The 13,486-nt window shown below is 37.6% G+C and overlaps 1 protein-coding gene across 1 annotated transcript in view; it reads right to left on the reverse strand.

Moving 5' to 3' along the window:
- Positions 1 to 13,486, reverse strand: part of COL19A1 (collagen type XIX alpha 1 chain) — a 186,401-nt gene that overhangs the window by 11,328 nt on the left and 161,587 nt on the right. The window contains exons 22-31 of the mRNA XM_062573096.1: positions 12,766 to 12,819; positions 11,792 to 11,881; positions 11,398 to 11,442; positions 11,218 to 11,295; positions 8,856 to 8,891; positions 8,697 to 8,750; positions 8,554 to 8,607; positions 3,593 to 3,634; positions 1,747 to 1,800; positions 883 to 936 (exon numbers count right to left, since the gene is read on the reverse strand). Coding sequence (XP_062429080.1) covers positions 883 to 936; positions 1,747 to 1,800; positions 3,593 to 3,634; positions 8,554 to 8,607; positions 8,697 to 8,750; positions 8,856 to 8,891; positions 11,218 to 11,295; positions 11,398 to 11,442; positions 11,792 to 11,881; positions 12,766 to 12,819 — 561 coding nt within the window. The remainder of the gene's footprint in view (positions 1 to 882; positions 937 to 1,746; positions 1,801 to 3,592; positions 3,635 to 8,553; positions 8,608 to 8,696; positions 8,751 to 8,855; positions 8,892 to 11,217; positions 11,296 to 11,397; positions 11,443 to 11,791; positions 11,882 to 12,765; positions 12,820 to 13,486) is intronic.

Consider the following 13,486-nt stretch of genomic DNA (forward strand, 5'->3'; position numbering starts at 1 on the left):
CCCTCAAGTAAATAAGCTTGAGATTCCTTTCCTGTTTTCCAGGTATTTTCTCTTGTAGCCAGCACTCCAAATTACGGGACAATACTACGTATTTATCAGGTGTCAGCTGGGTATCTTAGCTTTTCAGAGAGCTCAATAAATATTTTCTAACAAACAGACTGATTATTTTAACTCTTTCAGTTGGCAAAGGTAACTGAGGAATTCATTTATTTATTCAGATTTATTTACTTAATGCATTTCGCTTTGTTCATTTTTTTTGACAGAGATCACTTGTGAACTTTTAACTGCAAGTACTTTAATTTAATATGAAAGCTATCATGGATTAGGCACTGCAAGTTATAAGACTTTTTTGCTCATCTTTAATGAGATTAAAAATAACTTAAGAATCCAGCATACGATGCAAAATACTGTACATACTTTAAATTCTGTCTCTTCAAATATTTTCCAAAAAACACTAACTGGTGCTATAATTGTTCCTATGCTGTTATTTGCCGCATGGAATATTTTTCAAAGTGAATAATAAAGGAGAACTAATACATTGAAATCATATTTGTTATAAAACATGAAATATTTTCTGAAAATGTTTGTCATTTACCCATTTCTTGTTCTATCCAATGCTCTTAAAAATTACCATTTAAATGTTTGTGAGACTTTGAAATATATAATGAGCAAAAACGCTCACGTGAAGATGAAATAGCTTTTTAACTGACAAATTGCATTTGATCTTCTTGAACATTCAGAATCAGAGGCTATTCACAGCAATACATGACTATTTCAGCAGCTGTAAAGAAATCAATAATATTTTATGCATTTAATTCTCAGTCTAGATCTTTAGTCAAAGTCTGGATAAGCATGTAGCTAATAGAAATGAAATATTTTTACCTCATCACCCTTCTCTCCAGGAAGCCCAGGAAATCCACGCTCACCTTTGCTTCCCTATGAAAACATAACATTCAAACAAATACTATCTATTAGCACTACAACAAATCTCATGCTCTGTAGAGGGTTTTACAACACACATTTAATATATGCAAGCATGAAGCCCTTAGAGCAGCAGTGAGAAAACCTAAAACAGAAAAAAAAATGTCCTGGAAGTTTTAAAATGTGCCTCCCATTGAGGTGGATGGAAATGAAATTTGTTTACCTAGTAGGTAAACTAGCCAAAAAGACTGATGGAGATATAGTTTCACCACATAAATTCCAAAGAGCTCAAGAACTTGTTCAAATGAAGAAAGTATACTTTCAAGTAATTAGGTCCAGCTATAGGAGATCAATAGGCCAAACCAGGTGGTATTTGATCAGATCACAGTAAAGCAGAAGTCTGATTGACTTCAGTGTAACTTCATATCCCCGTGGACCTGAGGAGTTACTGCCGTGAGGAACAACTTACAAATGCACAGTACAGTTCAGTTATTACATACTTAACCGAGATACTGGAGGTTCCCCGCACCACAGCTTTCTTGCATGATTGACTCACTTAAAATAAACCTAGAGATGATAATGTATTATTAGACAATTAAATCTGAGCTAGCTTCAAATGACACAGGACAAAAGCCAGTACTTTCACTCTCCTGAGAGGAAACGTATGCTAGATCAGGAAAGAAGGGCTGAACTTTAAAAATTGTTTGAAACTTTAAGGTGCTCAGAGGCTATAAGCAAAGTTTTAAGATCAATAGACATAAGAGTTTGGCCTTTTATTTTTGACAAGCAACAAAGCAAGCTAAAGCTGTCTCTTCAAAAACTTACCTTTGGCCCTTCTCTACCAGGGATGCCTTGAGGACCTCTTGTGCCAGGATCACCCTGAGGAACAGGCACAAAGCAAAGTCATAAATAACCATTTCTGTGACAGGGGTGGAAGATCTATGGCAAGTTACAACTGTTTTCCCTTCCTGACTTTGCGACCACCACTACTAGATGAGTCTCCCTCTCCATTTTCATACTTACTGCTACAGAAACACTTTACCATTTTTCCAAATGTTCCATTAGAAATACATAATTTTTTGCTAATTAAGAAAGTGGATTGAATAAATTACGAGAATAAAACATGTTGAGTTTCAATAATTAAAATAACACTGCATTTTCTATGAAAAATTGTTAGAAGTAAGTAAAAAGTATGGTGAATGCCATTAAAACACATTTGGAAACGAAGTGAAGCAGATGCAAGTTTGACTAGATCAGTTAGAAATATGTCAAAATGTAGAATTTGGCCTAAATTATTTTCATAACTCTCAGAGACCATGGAGTTGCAGTAAAAGTAAATCAAGTTTATAGCAAGATAACATATAATTAATTTCTTATTACCACTTATCTTTATCTTCCCAGTCTAAATCTGTTTTATGAGATAGTGACACTATTTCTTTTAAAAAGAGATAACACAGCATTTTCAAAATGTGAAAATGAGTTGTTCTGCTTTCATTTTTATAACTTCAAAACAGCCACATTCTCCCTTTTGAGCTAGGAAAAGTTCAAGTTTTGAAGATTATTCAAGTTAGAAGGACATACTGGTGAAAATGTCAGTAAAGGGCACACAAATGTGCAGAAGTCTGTTCACATGAACAAAATTTCCTCATTCACAGCTTCCGTTAGTGTCTTTACCCAAAAGCCTTCTTTTCAGGCTTTTCTCACTTCTACACAAACTATTTACTCAAATTTCCTTCCTTGTCTCTCTCCCCACCTCTCACATGCTCTTCCCATAGTCAACCCCTTTCTAAAAGAAGCTTTTCATCCCAGGCAGTCCCACTTTTGAGAGGACTCCTAAATGCCTTTATTTTGGATAGTCTCAACTATCTGCATTTAGATTTAAGTCCATCATCCTCTTTTTATGGCTGAGGTAGAGATGAAGGCTACTTGTTACTCTCACCAGCTTCAAAATTGCAGTTATTTTGAACCAAGTGATTCCTGCTTCGTTGGGAGAAGCATTTTCCAGCTCAGTTCTAATCTTATAAAAGTACTAACCACAAAACAGAGAGATATGGAGAATCAGTAATACAGAGAGGTGACACAGGAGCAGAAGGACATGCACAAGAGAAAGAAGACAGCATTGAAGTCAGAAAGAATGAGGGAAAACCCCTATGAAAGGACTAAAAGAAATAGAATTTGAGAATGACTAAGTCAATAAGCCGTAAGTATATGTATTAATGAAAAACAAGAGAGTAGAATAGCCTCTCTCCTTATGCTTTTCATATAAAAATCCTCTTTGGAATATGGCAGGCCACATCAAACCTTATTATTTTTTCAAGATAATATCATAGGATTTCTAGATTATTTTAACCCTTTGGTATATTCCCAATATCAAATGCTAGAGCACAAAGCAGAGAATGGTTGTAGCAATTCATATGTGGACTGGATGCACTGAACAGGTGCCTGCTGGTAACTAACTCACATAACATTAAAAAACTATTTTGCAAAATTCTTATCAAACACTTTTGTTCATGACTTTTTAAAAACAAAATGAAAATTAACAAAAATCTCAAAATGATTTTAAGATAGGCCAAATAGGACATAACCTAACTTATGGAAAGTTGCAAGGACACATTTTGGTTTTAAAAGTGTGCTCACGACAAATGGCTATTAAACCACAGGAAATTTTTACCTTCAGTATAGTTCCCATGTCTCCCACAAGAGGCAGTGCAATCTGAAAATAAAAAAGGCAGCTACAGTTAATATTTTACATGAATAATATTTTACACAACATTGATTCTGCCAGGTACTCAAAAGTTTATTGTTATACACGGAATCTGATTACATATATTTGAGGTGAAGTTATTTTACTATGAAAATTCTAAAGAAAAATCAAGGATTCAAACACAGTTTTAAATATTAAATTCCAGTGTTAATCACTCTTAAATATTAGAACATCGTTGTTTTTGCAGTAAGCCAATAACACCTCATCAATGTTGGAAATTCTTAGACACAGTTTTCACTGTCTGATTATCTCCAGTGTTTTCCTTCCTTTTCCTCCAAGGCCTTGACTGTATCGCGAACTACAGCATGAGGTGCAAAGATACCAAAGACAGCTTTAATAAGCTCGCTCAGATACTGGAAATAATCCAGCTACAGCAGCATGAGCGCCAAACACAGTGTTTTGTCCTGCTTTTAAACATTAAGAATTAGTGCAAAACTCTGTGGTGCCACAGAGCTACAGCTAAATTGCTACCAATGCTATTGCTACCCCAATTAAAGCTTAATCGATAGCTTTACACTGTACTGCAATGTAGTTGCATCCTCAGATTCCCAGGTGTTGTTAATCCTATGTTTAAAGATTGCATGTAAAAACTGATTGAACTGGTACCATCAATGTCATTCACGTACAGACTTTTCAATTAACAATGCTTATTATTTCTTTAAATCAAGAAATTAGTCTTGCAATTACTAAAACAAAGATCTAGTCCTGTGTGTAATTAGATGGATCTAAATCTTTTTTGTTCAACCTGTTTCAACCATTTCCATCTATAAAAAGAAAAACAAAATGTAAACATTTTTTTATGTATATTAGCAAAATGGCCTGTTGGTAGTAACAGGTGTCAAATGCCATGTCAACAGAAGCACTGCTGAACATATTTACAGGAATATTTACAGGAATACATCACTTACAGCGTAGCTTCACCCCCCTTGATAAGCATGCTGAGGAGTTTTCTAGAGTAGGATATTGCCACATAACGCCAGAATTTAAAAACATACATACATAAACTGTGAAGTCAACACCCTGCACAATGGTAAACTGAATACAGACCACGTAACATGCTCTTAAAAATCTCCAATAAGCCTTAAAATAAAAACCACAACCTTACATGGCCTGACTTTTTATCCTTCCCCTTGTGACAATGTTTTGCAAATAGGTCTGAGTATTATCATGTCCCCTCTTGCTCTTTTTTCCTAGATTACAAAGCCTAACTCCTTCAGTCTCTGCTGTTTCCTAATGCTCTTGTTCAAGCTGCAGTATCATGTTAGGATACATCTTCCTTTCGAAACATTGCCTGCCAAGAGAAGAGTACATCAAGAGAGCACAAGGCAGTAATTCTGCTATTACCATGCTGTAGCATGAGATCTGCCTCTTCCGCAGTGACATCAGACTTCCTATTCACATTTAGTTTACAGTGCATGGTGCCTTCCAGCACCTATTTTATTTATGCATTTTGTTCTTCCTGTTAAACACTTCATGCTCATCTGTTTTGAGTTCCATCTTGCTGAATTCAGACTGTCTCTGAATTTTAAAATTTGATTATATCTTCAAAAGCTTGCAATCCAACGCAGCCCAGTTACAGATTTTATATCTGTTTCATTATCTTAATCAAATTAAAACATTAAAAATAACCAGGCATGGGAGAGACCTCTCTCTGAGTCTGACAGCAATCTGCTGCTGTCATATTCATATTTTTGATAAGCACTAACTATATAGCAATTACTCCTATGGCAATTATAGCTTGTTTATGAGATCACGAGGACAATGTTGAAGTTTTATTAAAGCTGAGATGTGTAACATCACTGTTTTCTTGTATGTCCCAAGAAACCTAACCTGCCAAAGATGGAAATCTGATTTATTCTGTGATTATTTCGTAACATATCATGCTAACATTTTTGCGTCTCCATAGTATCATCCATATCATTGGTATTTATAAGCCAATCTTTTAAAAAATTGTTTCAAATCTTTCTGGCAATTACCTTCAGCTGACCTATTACACTCTAGCTCCTCTTCTATTCACCTTTTTTAAAGATACGTTTTCTGTTAGTACTTCTCCATTCCTCAAAAGCTTCACTGTTCTCAAAGTACTCAAAAGTAACTGCTAATTCAGAGCCTTTTCTCATTAATTCTGTTGACGAATTCCACAGGAGCTTCATGTTGTATTTAAAAACTCTTTAACTCATTTTTTTCTATTAAATTAATGAAAAATAATTTCATGTATTTTCTGAAAACCAATCTTTTTCTGTGGATGATGAAAACCTACTGAACTCTTCAGGTTTCTCTGCACTATCTAAAATCTGATCTCACTCATTAATAAATAATAGATCTATGCTTTACTGATATTTCAATTACTTGTGTTCCCAAAGCCTTTTTCTTATTTTCATATCCATCTTTAATTGAAGCTCATTTCATATCTGAATCTTTCTGAATCTATGATAACATACCTGAGTTCTATCTTTATAGTCAGTGTTAGTGATGGACCTGCTTTTACTTATCGATTGTAGGTCTTTGAAGAGCTATTGATACTGTCATAGTACCTCTTAATACATTAAGAAAGTCTGCTACTCTATGCTCAAGCATTGCTGCAGTGGTGATTTAAATGGGGGAAACGACCCAGTAATGCACTCTAAAAAAGACCAAACTATACAACATGAGAAAGCTTGCTGCATTGATTGATGCTAATGCAGGTGTGCTAAAACTATAAAACAACTTATTTCATCATCCTGAGCCCTGATGTTCAGCAACACAAATATGCCGGCTTTTCTTAGGCTCCTCTTTGGAGAAAGCTGACTATTCCCTCTGAGATGAAATCTTGGTGTGATTCTGGTGCTGCTTTATTCAGGGACTACTCCGTACGTACAGTATGGACTGGGTGTATTTTGCTGTGCTCTGTGCAGCCTCCTCATGATATTGTCCATACTATATTCCCTTACAGATTCCCATTCAGCCTCCTGTCATGCCTCATAGCACGCAATACACACCACCATCCTACACTAGTACTTACAACATTCAGTCTTCAAGTGTTTTAGGGCACTTTGAACTGAAAATAATCACAAAATGATTTGTAGATATGTGCTGTGATCAAAGAGGTGCCATGTAGTACCCAGAGGAGATGTCCGTGTGGGTGACGGAAGAGCTGGAGCCGCTCTGTACCACTGCCCAAAGATCGTGCCCTGCAGAAGAGGCCTTTAGCACATAATCAATACTCCAGCTTAGCAAAGCTTACTTTAGTAAAGCTGAACATTTAAAGTAATCTCTTCTGGATGTTTCGTAGTGCTCCTTAGCATTTTGTTCTCTAATTTAACGGATACTCTCCTTACTGTGAACCCTCAGGCTTACTTGTGCACCTGTACTACAGAAGATTTTTTAAAAGGCATATTTTGTACTTGAAATACATATTTTATTGCTTAATATATTTCTGTGGTGGCTGTGGAGCATTTCTAATTGCTTCACTGGCTATCAGCAGTCTGCAGGCTTAGGAACCACTGCCTTAGATTTGCCTCACTGAAACTTTGAGATGTAGCTCACTCATGAGACACGAAGCACGTCTCTGTGTCTGGTCGCACATCCTATGATCAGGCATGTGAAGAATCATTAGTTCCAGTGACGAACAGACAGAGACTTCTGAGATACACTAATCACTCCTCAGCGAAAAAGCTAAATTCCTGCCTTAGCAAGGAACAGAGATTCTGTTAAAGGTCGTAATACGGTTCTAGTGTTAGCTTTTGTAACTTTTATTCTTCTTTGTTATATGTCTTAAATAAACACTACTTATTGCATGCAGAGTATTATCATCATATCTCACTGCTTTCCTAAAACTATGCCTTCGGGTAAAATCTCCTAGCAAAGACCAAATCGTATTAAACTAATAAGAACACAAGTGAATTTAACAGTATTTTCTTTTAAATTCTGGTTTTGACTCGTTTCTTCCGATCATCTACAGATCTTTATTTTGCTGATAGGATACATTCCAACAGCTGCTCAGGGAATTCGGAAAGCTTCATTTGCTGTCATAAAAGCATCTGCAAGCACTGGTTTCTAAACAAAAAGTTACTTTCTGAAACTTCTGAAGCAGTTCTGGGAACTCTTAGCATCAGCTGATTCAAGGCAGGAGCAGGAATGATGACTAGAGCTCTGCCGTTTGGGAAATTTTGCAGATATGCACATGGGACTCTCCTGATGCTCATGTAAAGCATTCAAGTATCTCTGAAGGCACAATTTGGCCTGAAGCATGTGTTGACTTTATGGCTCTTGCAATGCTGAACTTTATAAAATCTGTAAAGCTATAGTACTGTTAAATACAAAAACATTGCTGTAATACCCAAGGGGAGATAACAACTCCAAAAACGTGTTGAGTTGATCAGAACTCATTTAGTGTTTTTTTTTTAACATAGACACTTGATTTTTTTCATTAGTGTTAAAGGGAATTAATCATATAACACACTGATTATTTTCAGAATTTTATTAAAAATTAATATCTTCCTAATATAGCAGAGCAAAGCTAGTTTCAGAATCCCCAAACTTTCTTCTTCGATCTTGTAATGTAGGAAGAATCAAACTATGCTCCTGAAAATTTGTATTATATAGAACTACTCCAGAGACTGCACCACAAAATACCAGGTTAAAGCTGGAATAAACTCTAGTATACAAATTGCATCACCTGAAAACATGGAATTTATCATGTAAATGCTGACATAAGCTTAATTTATATTGCAATATAATCTAATAAAAAGAACAAAGCAAAGGATTCAATAATTGAATAATTTAATTAACTTAATCATTCAGACTTCCTAGGCCTGCTACCTATCTTGTCTTTTAAATTTAAAATACTAGTACCAAAGCAAATAAACAAGTTTCCTGTGTATACATACAGGATCACCTGGAGGGCCTGGCAGTCCTGGCTTTCCATCTCGTCCTGGAGTGCCCTAGAAATTTAAAATTCAATTCAGTGGCCTTATATCAATGACAAGAGACAGGTTACTTTTTATGTTATATTTACAGAACTGTTACTTACATTAATACCTGGGGTACCTGGAGTTCCTGGTAATCCAGGGGGTCCTCTAGGGCCCTAAGATCAGAAAAAAAGTTATTTAGGATTTAAGGAATTTTTTTTTCTTTTATTGTAAACTACTATATATTTTTTTTTATATTAACCAGAATACTTATATCCTACCTGGACACCTGCTGATCCAGTTGGACCCATAGGACCCTGCAAAATAACCCCAAATATTCATAGTATAGTCGTAATGCTGACTGTGGGGCACTGGTTCAGTTCACATTGTAAGAAAGATTTGCTCTAAGGTTTGGCTTTAAATTTAGATGTAATTTCACCAAAATAAGTGTGTTCAAGACATAATATTTTGATGAGGCCTATTTTTAATGGCAAGTAGTGCTTACGAATGATCTGTGGTCAAATATGCCATTTAGCAAGGAGATTCACTAGAAAAATTGACACTCACTAGAGTAAAAAGAAATTAGATGATTTAAACAAGTTGTTTTTTAATTCATATTTGAAATTATTTGAAGGGAATATATTACTTTTAAGGATTATTAGCTGAAATTAAGACATCTGTCTCAAACCTTTTCTCTCTGCATGTTAGTCTGTTACTAAATGGAAATGTGTCAGCTGAGTGCATTCATCTGCACTGAGGGGATTCTGCCCTATGCACAGCACAATTCACGTGTATCATCTACCTTCTGTATTTTACTGAACACCCTGAAGACACTGGAGATGGAATTGAAGACACTAGAAAGGCAAAAACCTGGGAAACTGAAAAATTTCCTGGTCACCAGGGAACTGTAGGACAGTTATTGCTGTGTAACAGGTATTTAGCCTGAATGCTCTAAGTACGCTGCATTAACTTGTTTCATGAAGTGTGGGTTAGAGGAGTGGACAGTGAGGTGGAGAGAACTGGCTGAAAGGCAGAGCTCAGAGGGTCGTCATCAGTGGCGTGGAGTCTAGTTGGAGGCCTGTGGCTAGTGGTGTCCCCCAGGGCTCAGTCCTGGGTCCCATCCTGTTCAACTTATTCATCAGTGACCTGGATGAGGGGACAGAGTGCCTCCTCAGCAAGTTTGCTGATGATCCCAAGCTGGGAGGAGTGGCTGACACACCTCAGGGCTGTGCTGCCATTCAGAGAGACCTGGACAGGCTGGAGAGTTGGATGGAGAGGAACCTCCTGAGGTTCAACAAGGGCAAGTGCAGAGTCCTGCACCTAGGTAAAAATAACCCCAGGCACCAGGACAAGCTGGGGCTGACCTTCCGGGGAGCAGCCCTGCCGAGAAGGACCTGGGAGTGCTGGTGGATGACAAGTTGACTGTGAGCCAGCAATGTGCCCTTGTGGCCAAGAAGGCCAATGGTCTCCTAGGGTGCATTAGGAAGAGTGTTGCCAGCAGGTCAAGGGAGGTGACCCTGCCCCTCTACTCAGCCCTGGGGAGGCCTCATCTCGAGTCCTGTGTCCAGTTCTGGGCTCACCACTACAAGAGAGACATGGAGCCACTGGAGAGAGTCCAGCATAGGGCTACGAGGATGATCAGAGGGCTGGAGCACCTGCCCTATGAGGAACGGCTGCGAGAGCTGGGCCTGTTTAGCCTGAGGAAGAGAAGACTGAGGGGGGATCTTCTCAATGTGTATAAGTGCTTGAAGGGAGGGTGTCAAGGGGACGGGGACAAACTCTTTTCAGTTGTCCCATGTGACAGGACAAGAGGCAATGGGCAGAAATTGAAGCACAGGAAGTTCTGCCTGACCGTGAGGGGGAATTTCTTCGCTGTGAGCATGACAGAGCACTGGAACAGGTTACCCAGAGAGGTGGTGGAGTCTCCTTCTCTGGAGATATTCAAAGCCCGCCCGGATGCAACCCTGTCTAACATGCTCTAGGTGACCCTGCTTGAGCAGGGGGTTGGACTAGATGATCTCCAGAGGTCCCTTCCAACCTCACTGATTCTGTGATTCTATGTTTGAATTTGAACTGCATAAAGATGCATCAGGGAAGTTGTCCACTATCCGGACTTCGCTGTTCCCTGGTGTGGTACCTCAACTGTGTGAGATTCTCATTTATAAACAGTACACCTAAACTTGCAATTAGCAGTCATCACAAATGTAAAAGTTTAGAGCAGTCACAAAGCTTTCCATGTCTGAAGGAAAAACACGTGTTTTTGCCTTTTCCAGTAGCAGTATGTGTTTTAAAATGCCATCAGCTACAATGTAAACTAAACCAATACTCAGGATGGATTTTGCTGACAACTGCAAACTATTGTTGCTCAGAAACAGACACTGTTAGTCTGAAGGTGTCTCAACACCATTAGCATTAAGCCTATCAGTAAAGTGGCCATTGACTCTTTCAGTTCTCCAGATGTTTATCTGAGAGTGAGCACTACAGTTCTTTGTGGGTCTAGATAAAGGGAAAAGATGCTGAGCTGGGATTTCAGTAGTGAGAAGCAAGTTCATGTCATGGTTGTTTATTATTCCTCATTTACTTGCTGCTGTTTCTCAGTGATGCCCAGTGAGAACCCCAAATTCTGTGTGTTGCTGTACTTACTGGTGATCCCTGAATGCCTACTCCAGGAGGCCCCATCTCCCCAGGGGCTCCCTGCACACCAGGCAGTCCTCGTTCTCCCTGAGAAGGATACAAACCTTTCAGTTACATCTGCTCTGGAAAAGTAAATTAGTCCATTATCCTATATTTTCAGAAATAGGAATTATAGTAATTTTTCTGTACCTTTGGTCCCCGTGGACCTGGGTTTCCAGGAATACCGGTGGGACCCTAAAAAACAACAACAGCAGCAAAAGAGCAATTCTATTTTGAAATCAAAGAGACTGGCTGAATTTTATTGCCAAACTAGTCAGCCTTTATAAATAAATTATGATACATTTACATATGCCTTCCTTGTTAATACCACTGCAACCAGGACTATGTGTATTGCACTAACAATACCGATTTCCAAACTGTGTTTTCAATGCACTGAAAATATCAGGATGGCATATATTTTGACTTTGAAAGTACATCTGAAAAAATATTTCTTCTGATTTCTTTCACTACACAATGAGAATTCTTTAAATGTTTTCCTTATGAGAAATCAAATCATAAAAGCCTTTTCAGATTATGGACTTACTGGTGCTCCAGGTAGACTTAGCCCAGGAGGCCCCACTTCACCTTTTGGACCTGGATGTCCAGGCGGTCCCATAATCCCACCAGGGTCCCCCTACAAGACAAATTTGAATCACTAATTGGAATGTCAGTATTTTTCCTTACAGAAAAAAATGTAATGCTTGCCATGTATCTGATCTGTATTTCTTTCTCCTGAGCCTTCCAGTATGTGTATTGTCACAAAATCCAGCCAATTATTCCACAATAACAGCTTCAAAATCTCTCTCTCTGGCTATCTATCCCTAGTGCTAAAATCTTGGTCTTTGTTTTACTGACTTTCATCTTTTCACCAGCTCACTTCTTCAAACTATTAATGGGTTATATTAATTTTCTTTGAACCTCCAGATGTATAAACACCATAACAAATCACACAGTTCACAGGTTGCCTATACATCAACTTTTGTCCCCTTCCCGATGAACAGCATATGTGTACACCATTATACACATGGCATTTTCAACCTCCTGCTGATGCAGCTGAATTACAACCAAGGGAATGTCTACACAGCACAAAGCAATGCCATAAAGAGATCCCAGATGTGGCTCAGATCTGGAGGCAGTATAGTGGCATCAGTGCTCTGCCAAGATTAATTAGTCTAGCTTTGAAGCAGAGGTTTACATTCGTCTGGCTAAGGAATTATGCTGAAAAGGCTATTCTGCTTTCAGGACCTGAAATGGTATCTCTGCACTGCATAGACTAAGCCTAAGAGCCCAGTTGAACCTCTCTTGAAATAATGCTTAAATTATGATTCTAAAGAGCACTTGGGTTGGCAAATCAGCCTGCAACATCTCTGAGGAGGAGATGCGGATTGTTGCTTTTTTGTTTTTAAATCAGTTCATAAAGCAACCAGACAGATGTGCCACAGAAGATGGAAGATAACTTCAGGAGCAGCCAAGTATACTCGAATACGCCAAGTTTAATTAAAAGCAGTTAAAACCTACCTTTTCTCCTTTAACTCCTGTTTTTCCTGGTACCCCGTGCTCTCCTGGTATGCCCTTGAATTAATTAAAAATATAATTTTTCATTTTCATAGCATACTCCCTTAAAATTTATCTACGGTTACAGATGAAAATGAGCTTACACTGGATTATTTACCATGCATTAATATTTGCTCAAATATTGAAAGAGTTCAAGTTAATGAATGCTAATTTATTCAAATGTATGTATCATTTTCCTTCAAATCAATACTTATTACTCAATATTATTTTCTAGTCCCTTTCAGGGCAGAGCAATAGAGTTTCAAGGTTTTTTTAATTTAATTTCAAAACAATCTCAAGTCTTGAAAATCAAACATTTTTCAAGGAAGATGTAGTAGTACAAAAATAAGTTTCAAATTATAAACATGCATTTTTTGCTATGAAGGACTCCACAATTTCCTACATTTATCATGAAAACTTCTTTCTTAAAAGCGTCAATAACTTCCTACTCTTGCACATTACTTAATTCCTCAAATTCCTTTAAAATATTTCAGATATTCAATGGATATAGTGGAATTTTTCCACAAAATAACCATATTCTATCCTTTTTTTAAATCTGATTCTCCTTTTCATCTTCCTCATTTTGCTTTTAACTTTTCTCCTCTTCATCGGAGCTGTTACAAATGCAGAGAAGTGAAATAAAATAAAATCTAAATAGAAACTAGTCAGATAAATCAGAAGGTAA

Source organism: Rhea pennata, chromosome 3 (assembly GCF_028389875.1).
Source record: "Rhea pennata isolate bPtePen1 chromosome 3, bPtePen1.pri, whole genome shotgun sequence".
In the NCBI taxonomy this organism is placed as follows: domain Eukaryota; kingdom Metazoa; phylum Chordata; class Aves; order Rheiformes; family Rheidae; genus Rhea; species Rhea pennata.